The following is a 24,551-nucleotide window of genomic DNA, read 5'->3' as shown; positions in this document are numbered from 1 at the left end:
GCTGCCACTATAAGGTAGTTTACCATAAGTTTTAATTTAACTGTACTCATAGTAAAACATAAACAACAAATAAGAATGTTCGACCCACGAGATACTTTGGAGTTGTAACACGAGAAGTTGAGCTATTGAATGTTGTTCAGATATGTATTTTAGAGATAGGATTTGTCAAATACAGGCGACGCCCGAGTGACGAAGAAAATTGATGAAACTACCGTGCATACTATAGGCAGTTTATTGGACTGTAGGATTTCATTTTCTATCGATTGTATATGTGCAAAGAGCAATTTGAGTAGAAACAAACGTGAATCCTGCATCGGACTATCGATATTGGAAATTTGTAATAAGTTACCCGTTACAGATAATGACAACGTTAAGAAGAGATAAAGTTTAAATTCAAACTTAAGAACAGCCCCATTTTATTGAGTTTTTATTAAAACAATTTATAAATTAATTAGCAAGTCAAATTGAACTTTTATAAGTACAGTTACATCAAAAAAATGGTTAGTTAAACCCATACGCTGAATAATGGATAACAAATTTGAAATAAGAATAAAAATATTTTGAATACTATAATATATCTTTGGTAATTATGTTTTAATCGGAATCGGCTTCAAAATCTGGACCAAACCTTTGTGATCTCAATCTCAATCAATTGTTTCTGTCATAAAATACATACTGATAATTTGCTAAATATTTGCAAATGGTGCATATTTCATAAACTGTATTATATCCTTAAACTCGTACTTATTGACATGATTATTACCTCTACTAGGCTAAATAGTTGTTATCAATTAAAAGTTATATCCTCCTCCATTGTTATGACACTTTAAATCATAATACATAAACAATGCGTACACAGCATCACAAACCGGTCCAAACTGGACGAAAATCATAGTTTCTGGCTGTCAGGAATTGATTGTGTTCATTCCTAAATGTTCTATGCCATCAATTTTGGTGAGTTGCTAAACTCTGCTAGAGAATTCGAATTTGAAAGTTTCGTTGAATTGATTAAAATGATCTAAAACAGTTAAATTGTTATTTAATAGCAAAAAGAGGGGTTCACTTCTGTGTAAGGGCATAAACACACCTCAGTTTGCTTAAACTTTTCTAAATAGTAAACATGTGTAAATCACTAAATAAAATAATTTTTACAAGGGTAGTGAGATAATGTTGGTGAAATTCAGTTTGCTTTAACATTCGCAAATAATTATCAGAGAGAAAACACCATTTTCCAGTAATTAATTTTTAAAGATGGGAAAACGTACTTTGCTCGCATGAGGAAGATGTAATCAAAAGCATAAAACAGGGTTATCACTGACATTTTAATACTGCTAATAAATCATAATTGAATTCAGGAAAAAAAAGAAAAATTAAATTTAACTGTTTTGTGATCTTAAATATGAAGCTATAAAAAATTCAATGATTTATAGCTGCAGTTTTTATAGTGTAAACGATGCACGATCTGATAACGAATATGGCAATTTTTAGAATAATTATTTGCTAATAAAATTTAATATTAATTCAATCATTTCATATAATTATACACCTGGTGTAGTGTCTCTAACATTTATTATTAATTAAACCCCTTATTTTTGCAAACGGGGCGCTTCAACCAATAACTTTTATAGTAGTCTTATTTTTAATTTTTAATAATGCATAATTCGATGCAATTTTTACATATTTTTTTGAGTTACAATTTATCTTGTAGAAAGGTTTTCAGGAACTTGTTAGAATGTTACTTCAGCTAGCTTCTATCAATCAGCTGAGGGACGCGAGAGGGAGTTACATGACGGGGACTCGTTACAATTACTGCATTGACGGGAGGAGGTTCAAAATGTTTTTGACAAAATATATGGTTTTTTCATTTCTAATCTTTAACCTTTATAACAGCAAAGGACAATGCAATATACTCACAGTAAACTTCGTTAGTATAATTCGTTGGGTTAGTTATCATTTACAGCTGAAACTTTCACATGCAGAAACAGCATACTGCAACGTCACCGATTATAGGTAGCTTAAATAGCATGTATTCACTTCAGAAAGTTAAGAACTGAAATTAAAAGATAAAAAGACACATAGGTAAGTCTATGAATTAAGTTAGTCATTATGCATCTTGTTTGTTAATTAAAAGTTACTTAAATCCATTCTGTCGCAAAAATATATTTAATTGATTCGTATAGTGCATATATTTATCCATAGCTAGGTTACGAATGGAAATTTATATGGTTCCAAAGAAGATGCAGGTTTTTTTTTTAAGTGATACGATTATATTAGTATTTAGAGTCATTATATCATCAAAAAGTAACCGTCTAAACTAATAATGCATCTTTAGTTTACCATTTCGATATGACCAGCCACACGTGAAATCTACCTTTTTCGATTATGTCAGAAGAGATATTTTAATCTTAATAATTTTCTAACTACTAAACGTTTTAACATATTATTGTAAAGTTATGTTTACACAATCTTGATGACTTCTATACATTTTAAAACGCTTGTAGGATTGTCTCTGATACATTTTAAATCTTCAGGGAGAGTTTTCTTGAGGTAAATATAAGATTTTTCTACCTGTAAACCACAATTGCCTGGTTCCAGAAATAAAAACAGTCCAAAGCTAGCATATAAAACCCATTCAAACGCTCGCTTCACCATCAATCCACATGTAAGAAAAACTTTTAATTCAAAACTTATTTACTAACGGTTCGTGATATCTATTTACAAAATACTTAATTTATTTTTGAACATTGATAAAAAATGGGGTTGTCCATTGCCGCTGTTGCCATTGCAATTTGCCATTGTTGTACTTTCCATAGGACGCGGCTCAATACAGAAATGTTGAACAGTTTAAATGTTGAAAAGTGCTGAATCTTATAATAATCCTGAGAGGTTTAAATGGATTCTGGAATACCCAATATAAGAAGACCGTAGGTTTATTTATTGTAATAATAACATTTTTTAATTGCAATAACCAGAACATGTGCTTATGTGATTTATGCATGATAACGATCAAGACACTTTTCTAATGTTAAGCTGTGTCAGTGTTGGCAACTCTGCATCTGCACGTTCTGAGGCCAGTCACAGGCGAGGAGAGAAGGGTTGAACACTGTGCCGTAGCCACAACTCTGGACATGTTTCGTGCCGTGAGAACAGAGGTAGAACTTGCGGCAGTCGGTCTCGTGGGGGATGTAATTACCGTGTTCACATGTCACAGAGGGTGTGTTCTCTTTGTTATTCTCCCTTAAACATTCAACATTTATTACAATAGTGTTAGTAATCCATGTGATCTTACTCCACACACACACGGACTTGCGGTCCGGTCCAAATTACTAGTAAAAATAATTCATAGTATTACTTATTAATTAATTACTAAGAAAACAGTCGAGTTTTCACAATATCCCTTTTGTTTATTAAGTTATATGTTTGCCATTTTAAAACCTGTAACTGTTGCAAAAGTTTTCTTTTAAAGCTTCCGCTTCATGTTTTATTTTTACATGCCCAAATCAATACAATTTTCGTCAAAATAATTCTTATTAATATGTATTAAAATATGTAAATACACTATAGTAGCAGTCAATCCTAGTTAAAGTTTATTACTAGATTGCATATTGCGATGTTTTAAAAAAAATGTTATATTCTTTTATGAAAATACTATTGTACTCGTATGAAACAAGATCAGTGCTCATTTTTGTTATTTCAATTTTTAAAAGTGGGAAATGTATTTCAAGCTCATTACGAGATGAAATAAATAAATTTCATGTGTTTTTAATGTAAAAAGTATTCATTTTTGTAGATGATACAAAATGTATGAATAGTTGTATGTTTAATGGATGAATGAATGAATATCCCCTAACACCTAAGGGTTTGAATAAACCCTTTCTGGTTTAATAAAAGACACTTAGCACTTACCATATGGAATTCAAATACTTACTTGCATTTCGCCACGTTTTGTGGCCAGTCACAAACATTGTAATCTGGGTTAAACGCGGAACCAGGGCCGCAAATCTTCAAAACCTTGGTCCCGTGACTGCAGTGATAGAACTGTCGGCAATCTGTCTCATGAGGATAGTAGGCTCCGTGGTCACAACTTTCTGTAAATAAAGTAACTTAATGCTGTTGTAGTGTATCATGTATGTATATAGTTCAACACACAGAAGACACAATTGAATTTATGTTTGCAAACTAGGGATCTAAACTTTTGAATCAATTATAAGATATTGTAGATTAAATTATTAAGATATCAATATAAAATATTCATAATGGTTTCCGTTAAACAAATCAATACATTAAATTTTGTACGATGACAAGTATAAGTAATCTTGGATGCAAAATTGAATATGTAATTTTGTAGGTTTTTTGTGTTCTCTTTTAAGCCTCAGCTTTAGCTATGTCGGCTTCGATGTACACTGGTTAATTTTCATAGTACACACACTGTTTCGTGTCTATACATTATTGGCCCTTCCCGGGATTTGAACCTGTGATCTCTCAGTTAGAGAGCCGAGACTATAATCATTAGTCTACGGAGGAGGACTAATTTTGTAGTTATGTAACATGAACGTAGACTTTGGATGACGAAAAAGATTTGAAATTGCTTTCGGGCTATCTCTTTGAAAATGTTGTTTTCTGTTTTGAGAATAAATGATCTTACCGTGTCCCACGCTTACATACAGTCCATGTACAACAGTAGAAACGGCAAAAGGCAGAAGCCTTGGAAATATGTAAGCCGCATATAACGCAACTGAAATGAAATTAACTACCTTGTACCAACGAACTCGTTGCCTTGTACATATACATCCAATACAGCTGAGAACAAACCTGAAGGAGGTTTCGAAAAAGTAGTAGTTGTACTCCAGGTTTCTGGTGAAGATGTTGTTGCTGCATCAGGCGTAGTAAAATCTGGCTCGTCCCCTTCATTGGTCGTGTTACCTCTTAGAGTTGTCCTAAGCATTATTTATACAAGTAAGTATCACTTAAAAATAATGTATAGTTTGAATATACACTGCTCAAACCCATTGTACAGATCGAAGTAGGCAGTCATCTTACTTGATTGCTGTCAGCAGTGGGTTCCGCCCTTTGCTGCACATTTTGCCGGTGAAATCGTCCATATCCAGCGACCACATCATGGCTCCAGCGCAACCCAACCTCTTGATAAAATTCACTTTTTCTCTGACACTCCGCTCGTCATCAAAGCCCACCCATTGATTGTCCTTGACAGCGTACGGTGCCTTCATCTCGTCGTTCCATATGTACCTCGCTCCACTGCCTAGCATCTGACACACCTACAAGAGGACACACATCTCTCAACATAATATATACGCATTAATAGATTTATAAATCTAAATATTAAAAAAGCCATACAAGTATTTTTCACAGATAGTACACTCAGTTATACTCGGAAGATGTCAATTTAAATTTAAAACCTTATCATTGTTAGATTATATTCACACTTTTTGTTTAACGTTTGGAGGAAAGCCAAGAATGCAGGAGGATGATTTGGTTTTGTCTTTCTCACACCGATAAAAAATAGCACTTAGAAACAAATGAGAACTTAGCAAGGAGGACCAGCGCATAACAAGGAGCGTTGATATAATGCTATTATCCATTGGCATTTATTCATCGATGGTAACAAACTCAATAACAGTAAAATCTTAGGTGCAATTCGGATAGCAGTAGTATAGCTGGTCCTATACAAGAGCAGTGATTTAAACTTTAGCGGCGACATTGTTGTATATTTCACTCTAAACACATAATTACGGTTAGGTTGAGTCGTAAGCGCGTAAAATTACAACTTTGTAAAATTGCTTTTCATATTCACATTTAAAATTGTAACGGAAATCATAATATGGAATCTTGAAACTACTTACAAATTATCTGATCCTGACAGACGGTTGATGTCTCAGAAATGTAATGGTTCGTGAATGGTTAGTTGCACGAGCAATCATTCTAATCGATTTCCTGCAGTGAAGTATTTACAATTTAACCAACTTGAAGCAATGAAGAAGTTATTTTTTTTTAGAATCTTACTTGCCTCATAATAAGCGAGTACTCCGGCCTCTTCGGTATATTCACCAGGTCGGCCGGCGGAAGCTGGTGCGCCAATGCTGCTGTTAGCCGGATTCACCAGCGTGTACGAGCGACCGTATGAGGGTATGCCTACTACCAGCTTGTTCGTCGGCGCTCCCTTGTTCGCCCACATGGTTACCGCATAGAGCACCGTCAGCGTCTTGAAGTACTCACTGTCGGAAGAGAGAGCGTACAAAGGGGCGTTGTGCCCGGTCTGGTGGTCCCAGAATCCGTGAAAATCGTACGTCATCAGATTGAAGAAGTCTACAAACCTGTGACAATATTAATACATGTGATTTTCTGCGTAGTGAAAGAATTAAAACAAAACTGTTAATCTATGAATAAAAATTAAACTGTTAGTAAATAATTGTTATAGAAAATTACAATGTGAGACAAATAACGCTGGCTGACCTGGATAACGCCGGAATATCGTAGCCAGCTTCTACTTTCTCCGTACCCACAGCCACTGCAGCAGTCAACAGTAGCCGAGAATGTGCTCTTTCAGCTTCAAACGTTTCCCTTAGGTCTGTAGACAGAAAGAGATAATAATATACACATCTCGTCAAAAGCTAGTTACAGTTTTCATACTTCTACAGGTTTTACTTTCTATTCTCAAAATATTAATAATATAGATAAATATATTCTAAGCACTACACTTTGAGTGGTTACGAACTAAATGTAAGAAAAAAGCCTAAGTCTTTTCCCCAGAGGGGTTTTCCTGTATTTTTGGAAATAAAGAAAATTTAAATTAGATTCTATGGTTTTTCGGTCCTACTACAAAAAGAATGATTCGCACTATCCCGTATCAGCAATTGCTCAATGATTTAACAAAGCTGCATCTACTCTACACTTAAAAATAATAATATTAAGAAATAATAAGCTTTTTGCAACTTGAACTATCATCCTTCACCTTTCATGAGAAAAACGAGGTTTTTCTTGTCATCATTGCCCGAAGGATACTCCCAATCCACGTCGAACCCGTCAAATCCGTGGTGGCGCAGGAAGCGGATGACATTGAAGACGAACTTCTTGCGAGCAGAATAAAGAGATGAGATCTGTTTGAAGGGAGCAGATCCTGCGTTGTAACCGCCTTACAACACCACGATTGTATTATGGAATGATAAACAATAATTGTTACATCACACAGGATAATGAGGCATGATAGTGTTAACAATGCAGTTAAGGAAATGATAGATTGCTTCTTCTTTAAAATAATAAAATAAACGTACTTGCACCCTAAAATAAAGCCTCTAAACTGTTACTAAAATCAAAATTTGTGTCTTGACTGTCGAAATACTAGACTGTATTTATAATACTTGTAAATACACTCTTAGATTTATAGGCAACGATTTATTTGCAGAGAATTTAGAATAAATACCATAACAAATAATAAATATGTATCAATAAATTTAACAAAATTCTTATATAACAATATTTTCATCCGCTATTCCTTTATTAATGTTTAGATAGTTAAGAATTGTATGATAGTTAAGAATATAGTAAAGAATGGAAAATTGTCGTAGGCTCTATGATCACAAAATACAAAAAAAAAGAAAGGCAATATTTCAATTAATTTATACAATAGCTAGAAAACTAATATAATATAGTCTACTGTTTACAAATATAATAATGGTATCGCACATTGTTAACAGTTCAAAAAACTATTATAGACAGATTTTAACAGTTTTTCGGGACGAAAGTCCCATTGCTGAGTGTGTAAAAAATTGGAAATCAACGGAAGTTAAAACACGTAAGATAACATTTAATAAAACAAACAAATTATATACGGTATACCCACATGGTAGGTCTACTGCACACGAATAACTACGGACTCAATACACTCGGTCGGCAGCGCTGACACTTCGGTTAAGTTGTCAAGGACAAATTTTTGAACTGTAGATAAGGTGAGAGACCATAGATTTGTCTAAAGATATAATCTACCAACCGATATTTAAATGTCTCGCTCTCAGAATATTTTAGTCTTGAAATCCCAAATTTTAGTAAAAAGAATTGGAACTATTTATTCACCCTGACGGGCACCGTCGTGTTTAGTCCCAATTATGTTTGTAGTTATTATTAATTTTAAATGTGTTTATTTTATTTACTCGCTCATTATTTGTTAATGTGTCGCCTTTTAGAGTTTCTATGAAGGCCAAGGATATGTATATGTTTTACAACTGTTGATAGGTTTTAATCACGACACCGGTAGTTGCGCCAAAGTGAAGTCTATTATACGGTTTGTAACTTTATGTTATTACTATACTCAGTTCTGGAGGCATAACCATGAATTATTGTGCATTATGAATTATTGATCAACATATCTGATTCATCTTTGGAGAATTTAATCCTTACCTACAGCGATGAGGATTTTTAAGTTAGGGTTTATTTTCTTGAATCTCGTTAGTTGCTTGTAGACTTGCAGGTCCGAAGATTCAAATGGGACCAGATTGTAGTTTTCAATCTTGGCAAAGGCAAATATGATGTGAGTGCAGAGATGAGGGTCTATATTGTCCGGTGTGTATTTTCCATCTCCTTGCCTCCACTTAGACCATTGCGTGAAGTAGCAGACAACCTGGGGAACAGCTAGTTTGCTATCTATTTGGATAATTGCTAACCTAAATGATCTTTTATCACATTTATTAGTATAATGCAGAACACTCTGTATAACAGGAAACGATTTCGATCTATGTATTTGTAAAGTGTGTAACGCACATCCGTCTGCTGACTTTTAAAGTAAAACAATTTATCTTAATGGTATTTTCCATTAAGATTTCACCATAAACTTTATTGATCTTGAAAAATAGTTGATAAAATAGTTTAATTAATTTGAACTAAAACAGGCAATTCATTTTTTTTTAAGTAGAGAATTCTTTGCTCTAACCAGCTATATAGGGGAATACAATGTCGCTAACTTAAAAACTAATCCTGTTTGTACTTTTCAAGAGGTTGGTTTAAAATGAACAAAAGTGCTTTAAATCCGGAAACCAACATGTTACATTCAGAATATTTTAAATGAAAAATGGCTGAATATAAAAAACTGCAAATCATTTTGTTAGCTTTCTAATCCAAACTATGTGTTTTAGTAACAATTCTCTATTTCTGTATCATCACGATTACGGCTTCAATTCTAAACGCACCTTCATCAATAATGATGGGGAGGTTCTAAAAGAAAAAACAAGGTCATTCATTCTTGGTACTAATTATATGTGGTACTAACTATACCGCTTTGTATCAAAAATATTTTTTACATAACTGCTATAGAGGTCTCGTTGTGGATAGATTTTAACCAAAATTGGCATGAACAATGTAAAATAGATTGACTTGGCGCTCTTTGAGCCAAGCAGGCGGAGCTCAAGGGTTTTAAAATTTATACTTCACAACGCCATAAATCATCTGAATTAATTGATTTGAACTTATTGATAACTGAGAAAATTCGTGATGTACTCCAGAGCTATGTGGGGGTAGCCCCATTACAAAAGCTTACCTCCATACCAATACTACATCCTAATTTTTTATTGGCTTTAACCAAAATTAGTTATCTCGGAATACGTAGTGACCCAGTACTATCTTCTGCGTCCTTTGAATGCCTATCTCAGAGAGCTGCAGACAGCCCTAGAGGGCAAAGAGATTCCAGATACCGAAAGCTTCTTAATTAAAAAGGCTGTTAAAATTTGCAGAGTTCCTACAAGCGGAAGATAGCACATAATAGACCTTTGTGTGGAAGGTATAGGCATAAGCCTGCGACAGTCCAGTGCAACCAGAAATAAATATTCTTACTCATATTTGCTTAGATAAGTAAATAACGTGTTTTCTAGTACCGTATAAACGTTTAGCGATACAAAAATGATCCTAATTGCCAGTATAGACTGCGCATTTTCAAAGGTATTTCCAGAGGTGGCAAAGTCTACACTCAAGGAACTTCCGGAAATCAGATACTTTGGTTCAATTTTTAATGCCTGATATTTTAAATAACTGGGTTGTCAACTCAAGCCAGAAAATCCCTACTTGTTTAGGTCTTACTTCAGATTTCCATATTGATTCCGTATGACAGTTAAATCGTTTTATGTGTAAGCGTGACACATATTTCAATTTCCTTTACAGTTCCAGATACTAAAGTAACCGTATCTAGTTTTTTTTTTTTTTTTTTTTTTTTTTTTTTTTTTTTTTTTTTTTGTTTACTGTGTGCGAAGTTTTATTGTTTTCATGCAGTTTAATATGCAACTAGCATATTATATGCTCACTGGTATAAATACTAGTAAAATTAAAGATTATATTTATTTTTAGCCAATATATTTATCTTTTATTGTATAATTTTGTTTTATAATCTGAATAATCAAAATTATTACGCTTTTATGCTTTTATTTCCACCAAACTTTGAGTTTATTATTGTTTATATTCTGTTTTAGAATCCTTATATTGTATGGATGGATACCTTCCACTGTTGGTTTTCATGTTCTGCTTCTTGTCCGTGTTCCAATCCTTGAGCGATATCTGTAAATAAAATTCAACCTTATTAAGATTATTGTTTAAAAAGTATAGCTCACTAAAATTCTCGTAGTCACTGATTTTAGAATATTTAGCTCCGTATGGATTGTAAATTGTTAGCATTTAATCAGAATCTATTAAGAATATAAAAATAATGTATTTCTAAAATAGGTTTTGGATAAAAATATATAAACTATATTAATAGAGCATAAAATCTGTAAGTTAAAAACTATATGTTCGTTGTTTCAAGCGAAAGTAAATTTTAGTTTAGATTTTAATAAATACTGTTCTATACAACAACGAAGGTTTTTGCTTAATGCCATGTAACTTTGTGAATTTAGCACAAATAATTATATCAGGTGCTTAAGGGATTATTTAATAAAAAACAAAGCGTTTTATGTAAAAATGCAACTATTTATCAGATAGGATAAAAACACTTCACGACTGAGTTATATAAAAGGTGCCTTAAGGTATCTAGTAGTATGAACCATTAATATTACTACTTTAAAATAATACACCAGAAATATCATATAAGGTTCAGTCTGAGTTATGTAGTGATTTGATAAATATGGCAATCCAAATGAGTTTAAAACTGAATATTGCATTGTAGAGAGAGGATTCCTCGTCAGACATTTATGAGTGAATAATGAATATATAGCGCGGAGTGTTCCTCTGTGTTATACTGTAACTAGGCGGTCAATGAGTTTCACTGGAATCGTGAAGCGATCCAAGTATGGCAAGACGTCCCTGAAGACTTTATGGCCAACCTAATATAAAGGTTATCTTGCTGATCGACCTACTTACTGTTCATCTTTGGCGCCTAGTGTTTTTATTTCTTGTTTTATAATTTGAAATATAACTTAGAAAAGACAGCGATTTGAAAACGTGGATTCTGTTGAATACTTTTGTGTTCTGTCCTTACCCGCACCGCGCAATGGTCGGGGTTATGTCGAGAGACTTGTCATTATTTATTAAATTATCTATTTGGTATGCAGTTGTTTTCTTTATTAACTCTGTCGTGTGTGTTTATTTATATGTTACATTTTAATTCATCTAACAAAGCCTTCTGGTTTTGAATACTTTATAAACATTTTAACAAGGGTAAGTATAATAATACTTTCTGCTGTGAGAATACTTACCCTGCTCACTGTTAGTGGCGTGGACAACCATCGAGAGAACAAGAACACATAGTGATGCTACAAACCGCATTCTACAAACTGATACCTGCAACATGTGACAATATCCGTAGTACTACAGCTATGTATATTAAAAGGTTAACTCTGAAGTGCAATACTCTAATAAAATTGTAAATCTTTGAAAACTATTTTTAATAGTTAATAACTACAAAACTTTGTTCTGGGTAACTTTAAAGAGTACAAAGAACTACTTCATTACTATTTAAATTGTTTAATATTATTGAAATAGTTAATTTTAAATTAATTTTCTGGTTATGAGTAATGAACACCCGTCGGTTAAGACAAATATAATGGTTTCTTCACAAATCCAGAAATTAAATGAAAATTATTTTCTACAGTGGAATAATTCAGTAGACAGGAGTCTGGTTTTTATCTCTCATGTGAATACAGAGACATAAACACACTAGGTACAGTCAAAATATTATATACAACTACTACAGAGTTTTGTAGCTATTCACAGCTAACACTCACTCTCACCTTTAGTAGTGCTCTACAATAGTCAATCATTCATTCAATCATGCATGAACTCTACAATCATGAGCAAGCAGGGGTTGCCCTAAGAAATGGGTATGGTTGTACTTTAGATATTTTACATTGACGTTACAAATCCTCAGAGTATGTCACAGTATCATACCTAAGTGGAAAGAAATAATATGACGAAAACAACGTTATTTATTAATCGTTACATGAGACATATCATTTTTACTACTGCCAATACTGTGACAAGTTAAACACATGAATGCGTCGAGTCTTTATAATTCAATATTTATACATTACAATACATTAGGGACGTTTCTTAAAAATATAATAAGACAGCAAAACCAATCAATTTTCAAACGTACGCAAGACTGGTGAAGTAGAAGTTATAAGTACTAGTCTTATATAAATATTATATATGTTCATGTAATAACTTATTATTAAATTAAATTTAAGTCCTATAGTTTACAACAAAAATGTAAACATTTGTTTCGTCCATATCAATACGAACCAGGTGGAGGAAAACTTATTTCGAAGATTGGCAGTCGTGTTACTCTGGACAGGCTCTACTGTTTTAGATGGCATGTAAATTTTGTTTGGTTAAACATATGTAAATTTAAATTTAAATGATTCTGTAGTATAACATCTGTGTAGAAGGAAATGGGGAGTGATATTTTAGTTAGATAAAATGTTAAATTTTAGAAAAAAATACGTATTTAATTTTACATATAGCATTCAATTTGTCCTAATGGTAGCAATTACCGAAAATTTCTGCATAGCTTCATCAAACATGACCTCCAGAGCCCAAAACCCTAGAGTAGGAAGTTTTATTACTTGTTATAGAATCAAAGCTACGAAAATGTTTGATATAGTTTAATTAATTTCAGGAGCATAATAATATAGCCTACTGACATGTATGTCCACTGCCATATCCTAACCGTACATCGTAAAGGTGACATGGACATAGATTAAAGAACATAGACGCCTTTAAAATAAAATACGTTAGCGAAGAAATTAGTGCGGACCATAGAGTAAAAAGAAACTAAAGTATAGACGTCTATTAGCAGAAAATCCGATCCTAAAACACCGTGCCAGAGTAATAATATTACATCACACAGATGCATAATATTCTGGTATACTGTATTATTTAACAGTACCCAACCATTCCGAAGATATAATTTCCAAATAAACCACATTGCGCCATGGGACCCAGACTGTAAACATCAGTAGTATTTGTTTCTCGAATTGGGCGTACTTTATAGAAACATAAATTTAAAATGATAAAGTTCAATATTCTTTTAGTTAAACCATCTTAAATTTATCTACATTTCACCAAAACAAAAAACAATGTCTTGAAAATGTTTTTACAAAAATAACGTGTTTAATAGTTTACCGGATAAAAGAAGATAGCTTCATACAATTCAAAAATCATAGACTGCTCTAATCTCAAAACATACGACATATTTGAATAAAACCGTATACTCAAAAGACGTATAATTACAACATATTAAACAATCTTGGTATGGTAAACTCAATTAAGATTTATACCGCAATAAAATATCGAAATAAAAACATTAAACATACAACATTGCCAGATTCTCAAACACACCACGTTTAGTTTGTATAATTGTATAGTTTGTATTAAAACTTACATAATATTAAATTTGTAATATTACAAAACACACGGCGTTTAATTTTTATAGTGATTTAATTTTTATTTAAAAGACTTACACACAACGCTGCCAGATTACAAATGCATCTCGTCTAAAGCTGTGTTCGTCATTGTACTCACGTGATCAGTCTGCCCTAATAACTAACTGGCTCGACAGTTAATCTGTTGAGTATTGTTTTATGTTAATTACCGTAGCTCATCAGTTACACCTATCATGCAATAAACTTGAAATACTTTTCTAGTCTATGGTTTACCACGTTTATCAATGAGTGTTAGTACCTGCTAAAAATACAGTATCACGTTACTCGAAAACAAATTAATACAATTATAAAACCAGTACCTTTCTGCCATACTAATTTTTATCTCAATCCCTGCATTGGTGGTATTAAAATACAAGTTTCTAAACGTTCAAATCTTCCGTGTATTTCGTAACGTTTTCAGTAATTATTTCCTAATATCATTAAACTTTGACGGGGTTTTGAAATTCAAATATAACATTAGTAATATAAGGCTTGAAAACTCCAAAGATACCGATAAGATATGAACTGAATGTTTGAAAACGTTTATAATAATATAATAGAATATTACCTGTACACCTAACAAGATTTTGTAATGCTACACTAGCAGTCGCAAAGATGAGATAACAGATACTTTCTAGTTATCAATACTACCACTGATTAAGTCAAAACAGAATATCTGTATGACAGTGGTTAATTAATATCAATTCATTATCTCTTATTTTACCGCCGCGGTTTCCTGAAAGTCATTGACATCTATACTGAGGAAATCTTTATACATTCTAGCGTGCACTTACTTACTTCTCATGAATACAAGTTTGTATTTTATGTTTTAAACTTTACTCCGACTCTTTTTGTTGCAATTTTACAGCTTCATTTAACATTTAAAACTAAAAAAAGCCCTGCCAGTTATTTCGTGTTATTGAAAGAAAATAGAGATTTTAAGAGCACAAAACTGTTCATCAAAATCATTTCACGTTCTTCAATTAACTTAATGATTTTATACTATCCTAAAACAAAATAATTATGAAAAACATAGATATCTGTTATGCACAAGGAAAACGTAAACTGCACATGGTCACAGAAAGAACAGAAAACAAAACCAATGGTTCTTTAAAAATATTCAATAAAGATTTACATAATAATGTATATTATAGAATTAGAACGACCCTAATAAATCAAATATTATCTTTGGATTATTTACTTAATAACAAAACTTTGTAATAAGTGAAACAAAAATAATATGGGTCTGAAAAAATTAACAAACATAGAAGTATAATTAATGTTAATTGATATAACAATGTAACACAGTAATGGGGCAAACCTTTGCAAAGCAACAAAAAATAATGAACTCAATCATCAATATACACGAATGTGTAGTAGGAATAGTCCTACTATAGAGTTGTTCGTATAGGTTAGACAATAACCGTAGAATAATAATTATTAATAATTAACGTAGAATACGACAAACAAAACTAATTAGTTCCTTTTTTTAAGTGATTTGTAGGATTTAACAGATAATACCTTTTTTTAAATTTAACACTACCGTAGTAATTATTTAATAAAACGGTAATCCTACCGTATACTTGCTAATATTTCTATTATAATATTTTTATCGTACATCCAGTATATAAACTATATTAATTTGCAAGTTAAATTAAACTAATACTCATTAAAATTGCTCATTAGCCTAATAGTATAAGCTGCTAATAAGTTAAATTATATACAATTACATTCTCTCAGACAGTATTAAGGAAATCAACAAAGTAATCCACTAAACAACACTCTTTATTGCAAAAAACTATTTCACAGAGAAATTAATTTGAGCAGAAAAAGTATTATATTTTAAAATATGTTCTGAAAATGAATATGCTTAGACTTATACAATGAGGTTCATAAAGAACTGACACATTTTAACATCCATTTTTATTCAAAGATTTTTACTATTTGGTAACATTTAAAAAAAAGTACATATAGAAAATCTCAATACATTTTCAGTGACACCACATAACATCTATAGTCTGGTGGTTCTCAATAAATTTCGAAATTTCGATATGGCCACCGTATATGGATCTACAGGTATCAAACCGGGATTCGATCTCCTGCCAAACATGTTTCAGCATTTCTTGAGTAACGCTTTCAATAGCATCCCTTACCCGCTCTCGTAGGTGGTCCGTGTTTCTAATCTTCTCTGAATACACGATTTTTTGACACTGGGCCAGAAAAAACCCCATTTGAGTTAAGTCTGGACGCCTCGGTGGCCAATGTATCAGTCCTCCTCTCTCTTAATCCATCGATCTTGAAACTTGTCATCAAGAATATTCCGAACATGGTTATGTAAATTTGGTGGATCCCCATCGTGCTGGAAAGAAATTGGAACTTCCCTAGTTTCAATTTCGTATATTTGGGTAAATGCAAAAAGTTCCAGCATATCGCAATAATACCAGTCACAGAATTATCTGCAAAGAAAGATGGTTCCAAACATCAATGGTGCGTAAAGCACACCAAACATTGACTTTTGGATTATCACGTTCATGCTCGACAAACTCATTTGGTAGTTCTGACCCTCCTATTCATAGCTATGAAGTTGTACAGACATGGCCATTAATGTGAAAAGTTGCTTAGTCTTAAAACATAACGTTTTGTAAGAAATCATCATCCTCATGCAGGAAAGGTTTTCGATATGCTAAATTTCAAGTTCAAGCCTGCATGACCATAAACGATGGCTACATCGATATTTTACTAAGTTACACTAAAAACCTTTTTGAGTTTTTCTACCTGACATAAATAAATATGGCCATATTTTTTAAATTTTGTGAACAAAAATTAATGTTACACTGTGTCCATATATTAGAACCTCCCTGTATTATATCACTCACTGTCAATCCCTTACAGTGTTTCACTAAATTATAATGCAATCTTTTTCACTGTCAAAGTCAAATACGTATGGTACATTATATCGTACTGAGGTTAGTAACTAGGACCACCAACAAACTTATCTAGTGTGTGTCTGGTCACATTAATGGTAGTACTAAACCTGGCCGCAGGATTGCATCGTGAAAAGTTATTCCAGTGAGACTTCTTTGTTATATTTTTTTCTTGGTGAAACCTAGATTAGTAGACTATTTGTTGTTGTACATTTATTACAGCTAGTAAAGTAGTGTCGTAACGTATAGGAACCATGTAATTTGACATTCATTTCTTAACAACGACAACATCAGTTGCGTGTAAATTTTACTTTTCTTTTGCAATCTTAAAGAAAACTTATCATAAACATTTCGGCTAAGTTCATTGACTAACTTGGTACACAATTTCATTCCAACATGTCATCTGTTTAAACTTAAAATTTCACAACTCCCTTATTTATGGATAAAAAAGTGTTCTGGTTTGCTTAATGTAACTAAGTCAGCGGATCCCATTACAAAACCGCAATACGAGGTGGTGAAGAACCACATCCGATAAGAGATGTGTTATCATAGAATATTTTAGATTTAGTGTGGCGAATGACCCGCTCAATCCCAATCTTACGTCTTATATTGAGGGTTAAAGACACCAGCGAATTCTTAAAGTGCAAGAACTTATTTACGTCATGTGGCGGATTGCCTTTGTCTTGCTACTCCTGGGCCGTAAAAAGGAATACAGCAAAAATACCAGTAGTGCTGTAGAACAGCATTTCAACTTAGACAGCTGATCTATTGGAGCGATGACGTTGAAGTACAAACACAACTCGCCAACCAAAACTTCATTGGAGGCGAGAAGAATTCAGCAGAAAGAGGGAGGTAGAACGTAGGTAGGGCAGTAGCAAAATCTTTCCTAAATATTCAGGCGTTGGGGCTATTCCTTACTGACATGAAGAAATTACTGTGGAACACAGGACGGGTCAGATTATTCTCTACAAAGAGGACTTAGCTGAGTGAAGTTCAGCTCGGAGATACACAGACAAGAAATAGCAGAACCAAGAGGTGTCCAAAGGACCTAACCCCAAGGTAGAAGCCTAATCTACAATAAAAAAGTTTAGGTACTATGTTCTGTAAGTTAACTACAAACTAACCAGTTGAGGTTCAGCAACGCGCGTTATATTAGCTTGTTTATTTCTGTGTATAGATAGATATATAAAGCAAATAATTTACAAAAAATAAGTTTCTGTTTTTAAGTTAATAACAACAGAAAAGGGTAGCGGGTTGGCGCTTTTCAACATAATTTATATGTTGGAAAACTTTTAATCCGATTTAAATCAAATTCTTATTCAGGATAGGTTCATGTGTACTGCTTTTGGGCATAATATTTTAGAATTAACAAATGTTTTTATTAAAGTGCAATTCTAAGGTTTATTATTGACCAAACGGTTCTTCGAAATCGGCATTGGTATGTGCGTTATGAAGCTACAAAAATTATAATCCTGGTCGTGTAATTTTTAAAACCACAATTTAACACGTTTAAATTTTTAACGTACAATTATCAAGTTTGGTTACTTTCCCGCGGCCGGCGCCTGCTCGTTTAAACGTGCAAATTTCCAAACTGTCGATTGTGTTGTTGCGACGATCGTTGCAAGAGCAAGTCTTTAATAGTCAACAGGGAAGATTTGTATCTGTTACTTCAACACATTAATTCTTATTAAATTAGTATGATTGCATTTAAAAAAGTTATTATTGGAAACTATTAGTATATTTATTCAAATCTAGCTCGTTATCTAAATATTATATTTATATATTTTTCCAAGGGATTTTTTCATATTATTATAAGAAGTACCGTATAAAACATTTATAACGTAGCTATGGTGGGAAAGGTTGATTCAATATGAACATTGAATTAGCACCAGTTCATCTTCCTCTTAGTGCAGCGTCTGGAATCTGACGTTATTACAGACTTGACTGCTAGAACCTAGTCATGTTTGTTTGAAGAGATCCCAAATAGTCGACAACGAAAAAGCACAACACAAACAATTTTGATCATTTCGACATAAGATAGACCCAGAATACAAAACGTAAAAATATAGTGCAATATAGGTAAATCGGTATTCTCATTGTCTCATCAGGTCTAAAACTGTGTGCAATACAATATTATTCTGATACGATCTCTTAACACATTGAAAGAACGGAATTTTCGACACATAACGTAACTTATACGGTGGGAAGGGTTGATTCAATACGAATGTTGAGTTTAGCACCAGTTCATCTTCCTCTTAGTGCAGTGTCTGGAATCATGTTTATCTTTTTTTGGCTCAAGATGGTGTTTTTGCTAGCTGCTTGAGAGTAACGTCTTACTTACTTTTGTGATCAGTGCTTGTAGAGACTCTTGTGGTTATTGCCTTACAGCTGATATAGCGCAAATTGTCGTGAGTCTTTTTATTTATCATTTTAACTCACCGTGAATCTCACATATAATCTGTATTAACTCACATAACCTTCCTCATCAATCCAACTTTCCGATCATTTGTAGGCAGGTTTTCAGGTTGTGACTCGAAGGCCGGTTCTCGCTAAACTTCTTCCTGGCCACAGCCTTTGTGATATACTGTACGCAACCTGTATACTATATCTACTCAGCATGTCTGCGACCTGCCCGACTTGTGTGTCAAACAGGTGCTTGATTCGGAGGAGGGAATCGGATGTAATGGCGCTTGCCAGCGTTGGTTCCACAGAACTTGCTTAAATATGCCTAAAACTGAATACCAGCGTTTTTGTGGGAACTCAACTATTACTTGGTTTTGTTTGCGAGCTGACTGCCTGGCTCCCTCTAACCAGCCTCTCAATGTTCTCTCCTCGAAAATGGATGCTGTCCTCTCCAAACTTGATGAGCTTCTGAGAAAAATAAATAAAATCGATGCCATTTCCGCAGATGTGACTGCTATACAAAACGAGGTGTCGACTATTAAATCCAGGCTTTCTGCCCTTGAACCTAGAGTTGAAAAGGTCGAAGGCTGGCTATCATCCATGGAAAACCGGTTGGATTCGACTGCTCCAAATGACTCAACTGATCTTAAATCTACTATTGCTGAACTCGATGAGCGAACTCGCCGTTCAAAGAACGTAATGGTCTTCAATTTGGTGGAATCTGATTCTGGCGATACTAACTGCAAAAAAGCTCATGATCTTGATTTGGTTGATAGGCTATTTACTTCACTTCTTCCTTCTTATACTCCTTCGAAAGTTAAGACTTTCCGTGTAGGCAGGAAGCAGACTGGAAAGTTTAGACTACTTAAGGTTATTCTAACTAATCCTTCAGATGTCTCAATCATCATGAGTAATTTCTCATCTGATCGTGCTTCTCAGATTGATCAGAAATTCTCATCAATTAAACTTTCGCGTGACAGAACGCCTCGAGAAATGAAGCATCTCCAGAACCTTTAACATGGAGCTTAGCGACCGACTGGCTCGTGGCGAAAAAAACCTTACGATCAAGTTTATTAACAACGTTCCTCAGATTGTCCTGAATAAAAAAAACTAGTTAACCCTAATGGCAGGACTTGTAGCATTATTTGTTATTACCAAAATGTTAATGGCTTGAGAAGTAACCTGACTGATTTTCTGCTAAATGTATCTACTTCTGATTATGATGTCCTGGCCTTGACTGAAACTAACTTGTCACTGGACTTCAACACCTCTGAGCTCGAAATGCATGATTTCAGCATATTTAGATGCGACAGATAGGCTGCTACAAGCTCCAAACTCAGCGGCGGTGGTGTTATCTTGCAGCCCGCAATACTATATCTAGTCACATGCTGACTGTTCCGATTTGTGGTACTGAATATGTATTTGCTGCTTGTATAGCGGCTTCTCGCCGCATATTAATTGGATGCGCATATATTCCTCCGAGCCAGCCTGCAAATGTTTACTCAAGTTTCTGTGATGCTGTTGATGAAGCTATCGTGTCCTCTGGTTTCTACGACGATGTAATCTTGCTTGGTGATTTTGATTTCCCTGATGCAGACTGGAGCTCTCCGGATGTTTTGTATGCTGATGATGTATCTAGCTACTTAAGGAATTTAGCGGCTACTCACAATCTTACCCAGATCAACACGGTTCTCAACTATCGAGGGGTCTTTCTCGATCTGATCTTCTCTTCTGTACATGTATCTGATGTTGCTTCTGCTGAAGAACCTCTCGTTTTTGAGGATAGACATCATCCTGCATTATCGTTTTCTATTCTGGGTAAAAGGAGCGCTGACACTGCTGCATCTGGATATGTTCTTGAATTTAGAAGATGCAACTTTGATGCTATCTATATATCGTGCTACGCAAAGCCTCGACTTAACGTTGCTGAACAGTTGTTCTAATGCTGACGTTGACTTTGATCAGTTCTGCAACCACTTGAAACTTGTTGTGAGACAAAATACCCCTTTAAAAAGTCTGCTCTAATTCATTCCCTATGTGGTTTTCTAAGGGACTTATACGTTTAACCATCATGAAAAAAATTGCTCATAGGAAGTTTAAGGCCGCTGGCATTGTCTCCTATTTGGACGAGTTTCGGAATCTAAGAGCCCAGTGCAAATGCCTTGCCAGGGTCTGCATTAGCAATTACTTGAAAAAGATCGAAGATGATATACCGTCGAACATCAAATCCTTTTGGTCGCACGTAAATAGCCTAAAGAAAAACCCATCCATTCCTTCTTGTTTGCACTTCGATACAAGAGAGGCTGGTTCTGCTGCTGACAGATGTAATCTTTTCTCTGATTACTTCTCCTCTGTTTTCAATGATGCGGTGATTCCCATTCCTGACTTTGACTTTGGTTGGAATATGTCTATCTCTACTTGCTCCATTCTCCCCACTGACGTTCAACGAAGACTTGAATCGCTCGACCACAGCAAGGGACCTGGACCGGACGACATACCTCCAATTGTGCTCAAGTACTGTGTAATACATTGGCTCCTCATTTTGCAATTCTGTTTTCGGCATTGCTAGCCCAAGGTATTTTCCCCTCTGCACTTAAGAGTGGATTTGTTATTCCCATTTTTAAATCTGGTGATCGTGGCAACGTGAGGAATTATAGGCCAATTGTTATCCAATCAACCGTTGCCAAAGTGTTTGAAAGTGTCATTCTGGACGACCTCTACTTTCATCTCGCCTGCTCAACACGGTTTCCTGCGTCAAAGGTCTACTGTATCCAACTTACTTGAGTTCCACAGTACATAATGTCTGCCTTTGGGGTCTCCCACCAAGTCGACTGCGTTTACCTCGACTTCGCCAAAGCCTTCGACAAAGTCCATCATCGTCTTCTGGTTGCTAAACTTGCCCTAAGAAAACATTATTACATCTTGTCCATAACTATTTTTTGTTATTTCTGTATAAAATTGGCGTTTGCCATCGAAATAAATAAATAAATAAAAGAGATAAAAAACTTCGATGACGAAGAAGCTCAAAACTACTTTCTTTTACTTCTACTTTCTATTTACTTCGTTTCGACATCAGATACATCCAAATTAAAAAAATATAGTGTAATCTAGGAAAATTGGTATTCTCATCGTTTCGTCAGATGCACAATTGAGTCAGTTGCATTCAAAGGAGTGCAAGTGGCATGTGAAGTGATTTCAACATTTAAATGTCAATTTACTATTTGTATGGTGGCTACACTGCTTACATTGAAGCCGAGCTTGAGTGGGTAAACAGCTGACGGGAGAGAAGAAATATAAAAAAGGGAAATAGGTAAACAATCAACAAACGTCAAACTCTGAATGTTTTAGTAACCAAATAAGTGTGAACCTGTGATTCAAATAACATAACACATCCACACATACATTTGTAATATAGCCAAGACTAACAAGCACAAACTATAGGCTTATTAATTCGAAATTAACGTCTGATTTATTTCTCAAGCACAAAAAGGTATGACGTTTCTAGTTATCGACAATGCAACTGTAATCAATTATAATTTAAATCTAATTTGATTTATTATTTTGTAAATTAATTGTATAAAATGTATCGTATACATTTATTATTTTATCTTAAGTTGAAATTTTGGTAAGAAGTGTGAAGTGGCTAAAGTAAATAATTACCAAAGGCAAATGTTTACTTTAGCCACTTGGGCTATTGGTAATGCTTCCGTCTATCAATGCTTGCTGTGGCGATGACAAAAGACATCCCGCAAGATAGTACTCATCAGTAAAATATAAAATTCCAAAAGTTGATCACCAATGGTTAAGAGCTAAAAATATTACAAACTCACTTAACCATATAATTCTACGTGGCAGACCATTACTGCAGAAGTCCACAAACAAGTAAAAGAAAACACTTTACTTACATTACAAAGTAAAATAAAACAATACGTCTTTTCTATCCGTTCTGACACAATAAGTAGTATACTTTAACCTGTTAAGGGGTGCATAAAAACTGCATAAAATGAGTGAGATGAGAACGTCATATGACATCTGTTTGGAGAGTGGCCCAAACAAGTAAGGACGTCATGTGATATTTAATCATTTTGTAATTTTTGCCATACCATAGTTGTAGAACATTTTAGTAGTAGCCTGCCTAAATTAAACATTATATAATAATGTAGACCTATGCCTCACTTTATGTTAGATTATTTTAAATATCCCTTAAAATTAGAGCTTAAAATTGGAATTATATAATACAAAAGCACTAATATATTACCATTATGTATAGAGACTAGAACCAAAACACGAACCACACAAAGAATAAATGTAAGGCTAGTACCACTTTTATTGGCTGAGCATTAGAAAAATCAATTACTCAAGTGACTGGAAAAAATGTAATTTCTGTCTCTTCATACGATACCTCAGGAATAAATTGACCTATTGACCAGAAATTGGCATGATGCTTCATTCTATGTAGGAAATCGAGATCGATGATTGTGTTTGTCAGTCCATGAGATTTGGCTGAGCGTTACCAAATGTTTTTTCGTGGTCTTATGGTTTAACCATGATCTCAGAATTAATTAATTTGGTAGTAATTAAGTATAACTATGAAATTTTAACATATAAGATAGTAGATATATGGCCTAACTGTCTGTAAGATATCTCAAGAGTAATTTAATTAGTAGACTTTAAATTTTTCATTAAAATTCATTTTTACAGAGAAAAGATTGAGATCTATGATGATGCATGTCCATCTGCGGGATTAGGATGCCTGTCATAGAAGCCTCAGTAGGTTGGCATAATTTCCCGTTCGTCTTCTGGAGACTGTAAAATTGTCATTTCTGCACAATTTTATGACTGCCTGCAGGAAATCTCAAGAATTAAATGAGCTATAGACTTTGCAACCTATGTGAAGCTTGTTAGCGACTGGTGGTGTGGATTATTTTTATCTTCTACACACCCTGGGGGTTAACCCATTTTCCATGATCGAATTTGTTTCCTGATTGAAATTTTGTAGGATTGATCCTGTGGCCAATAGTAAATATAATGATGTACATTTAATTTCCAGACCTCCCATCCTCAAGGGATACCATGACTTCCTTTTTATAAAGGTTGTCTGATTTCGACCAAATGTTTTCTAAAATAAGTGTTATAATGTCTATTGAAAAACAACAGAACATTTTAAAATCCCCAACTTACTTTGATAATGAAAAACTTAACTACTTGTGGGGGTACAAGTATTCCACACAAACACAGCTGTACAAATATGTAAGCACAGTGGAGGTTATTATAAGTCTTGAGTTGACAGTACCCAAAAACTTCCCTTTGAACA

The 24,551-nt window shown here is 33.9% G+C and overlaps 2 protein-coding genes across 5 annotated transcripts in view; one reads left to right on the top strand and one right to left on the bottom strand.

The window, feature by feature from the left end:
* Window positions 1–2,914: 2,914 nt before the first annotated feature.
* On the bottom strand, window positions 2,915–23,284 carry LOC124374515 (chitinase-3-like protein 1). 3 transcript variants are annotated; one of them, XM_046832731.1, is made up of 11 exons: window positions 23,143–23,284; window positions 11,685–11,769; window positions 10,493–10,551; window positions 8,413–8,632; window positions 6,971–7,150; window positions 6,472–6,586; window positions 6,026–6,332; window positions 5,041–5,276; window positions 4,813–4,937; window positions 3,929–4,088; window positions 2,915–3,237 (listed from the first exon to the last, which is right to left on the bottom strand). In XM_046832731.1, exons 2-11 carry the CDS (start codon window positions 11,752–11,754, stop codon window positions 3,036–3,038), a joined length of 1,674 nt encoding a protein of 557 aa, XP_046688687.1. In that variant the 5' UTR covers window positions 11,755–11,769; window positions 23,143–23,284; the 3' UTR covers window positions 2,915–3,035. The 3 variants fall into 3 exon arrangements, with proteins under 3 accessions (XP_046688687.1, XP_046688679.1, XP_046688675.1); XM_046832723.1 differs by lacking the exon at window positions 23,143–23,284 and adding an exon at window positions 14,479–14,565; XM_046832719.1 differs by lacking the exon at window positions 23,143–23,284 and adding an exon at window positions 13,950–14,046.
* Window positions 22,523–24,551, top strand: part of LOC124374535 (cytoplasmic dynein 2 intermediate chain 2-like) — a 29,554-nt gene continuing 27,525 nt past the window's right edge. Inside the window, exons 1-2 of one of the 2 annotated variants that reach the window (XM_046832745.1) lie at window positions 22,523–22,727; window positions 23,219–23,293. The gene's annotated coding sequence lies outside the window, so the exon portion shown is untranslated. The remainder of the gene's footprint in view (window positions 22,728–23,218; window positions 23,294–24,551) is intronic. The other variant, XM_046832740.1, reaches the window with a different exon arrangement.

Source organism: Homalodisca vitripennis, chromosome 1, assembly GCF_021130785.1.
Source record: "Homalodisca vitripennis isolate AUS2020 chromosome 1, UT_GWSS_2.1, whole genome shotgun sequence".
NCBI lineage: Eukaryota > Metazoa > Arthropoda > Insecta > Hemiptera > Cicadellidae > Homalodisca > Homalodisca vitripennis.
Note: the sequence above shows the minus strand (reverse complement) of the source record. Positions and strands in the feature narration are given on the sequence as shown.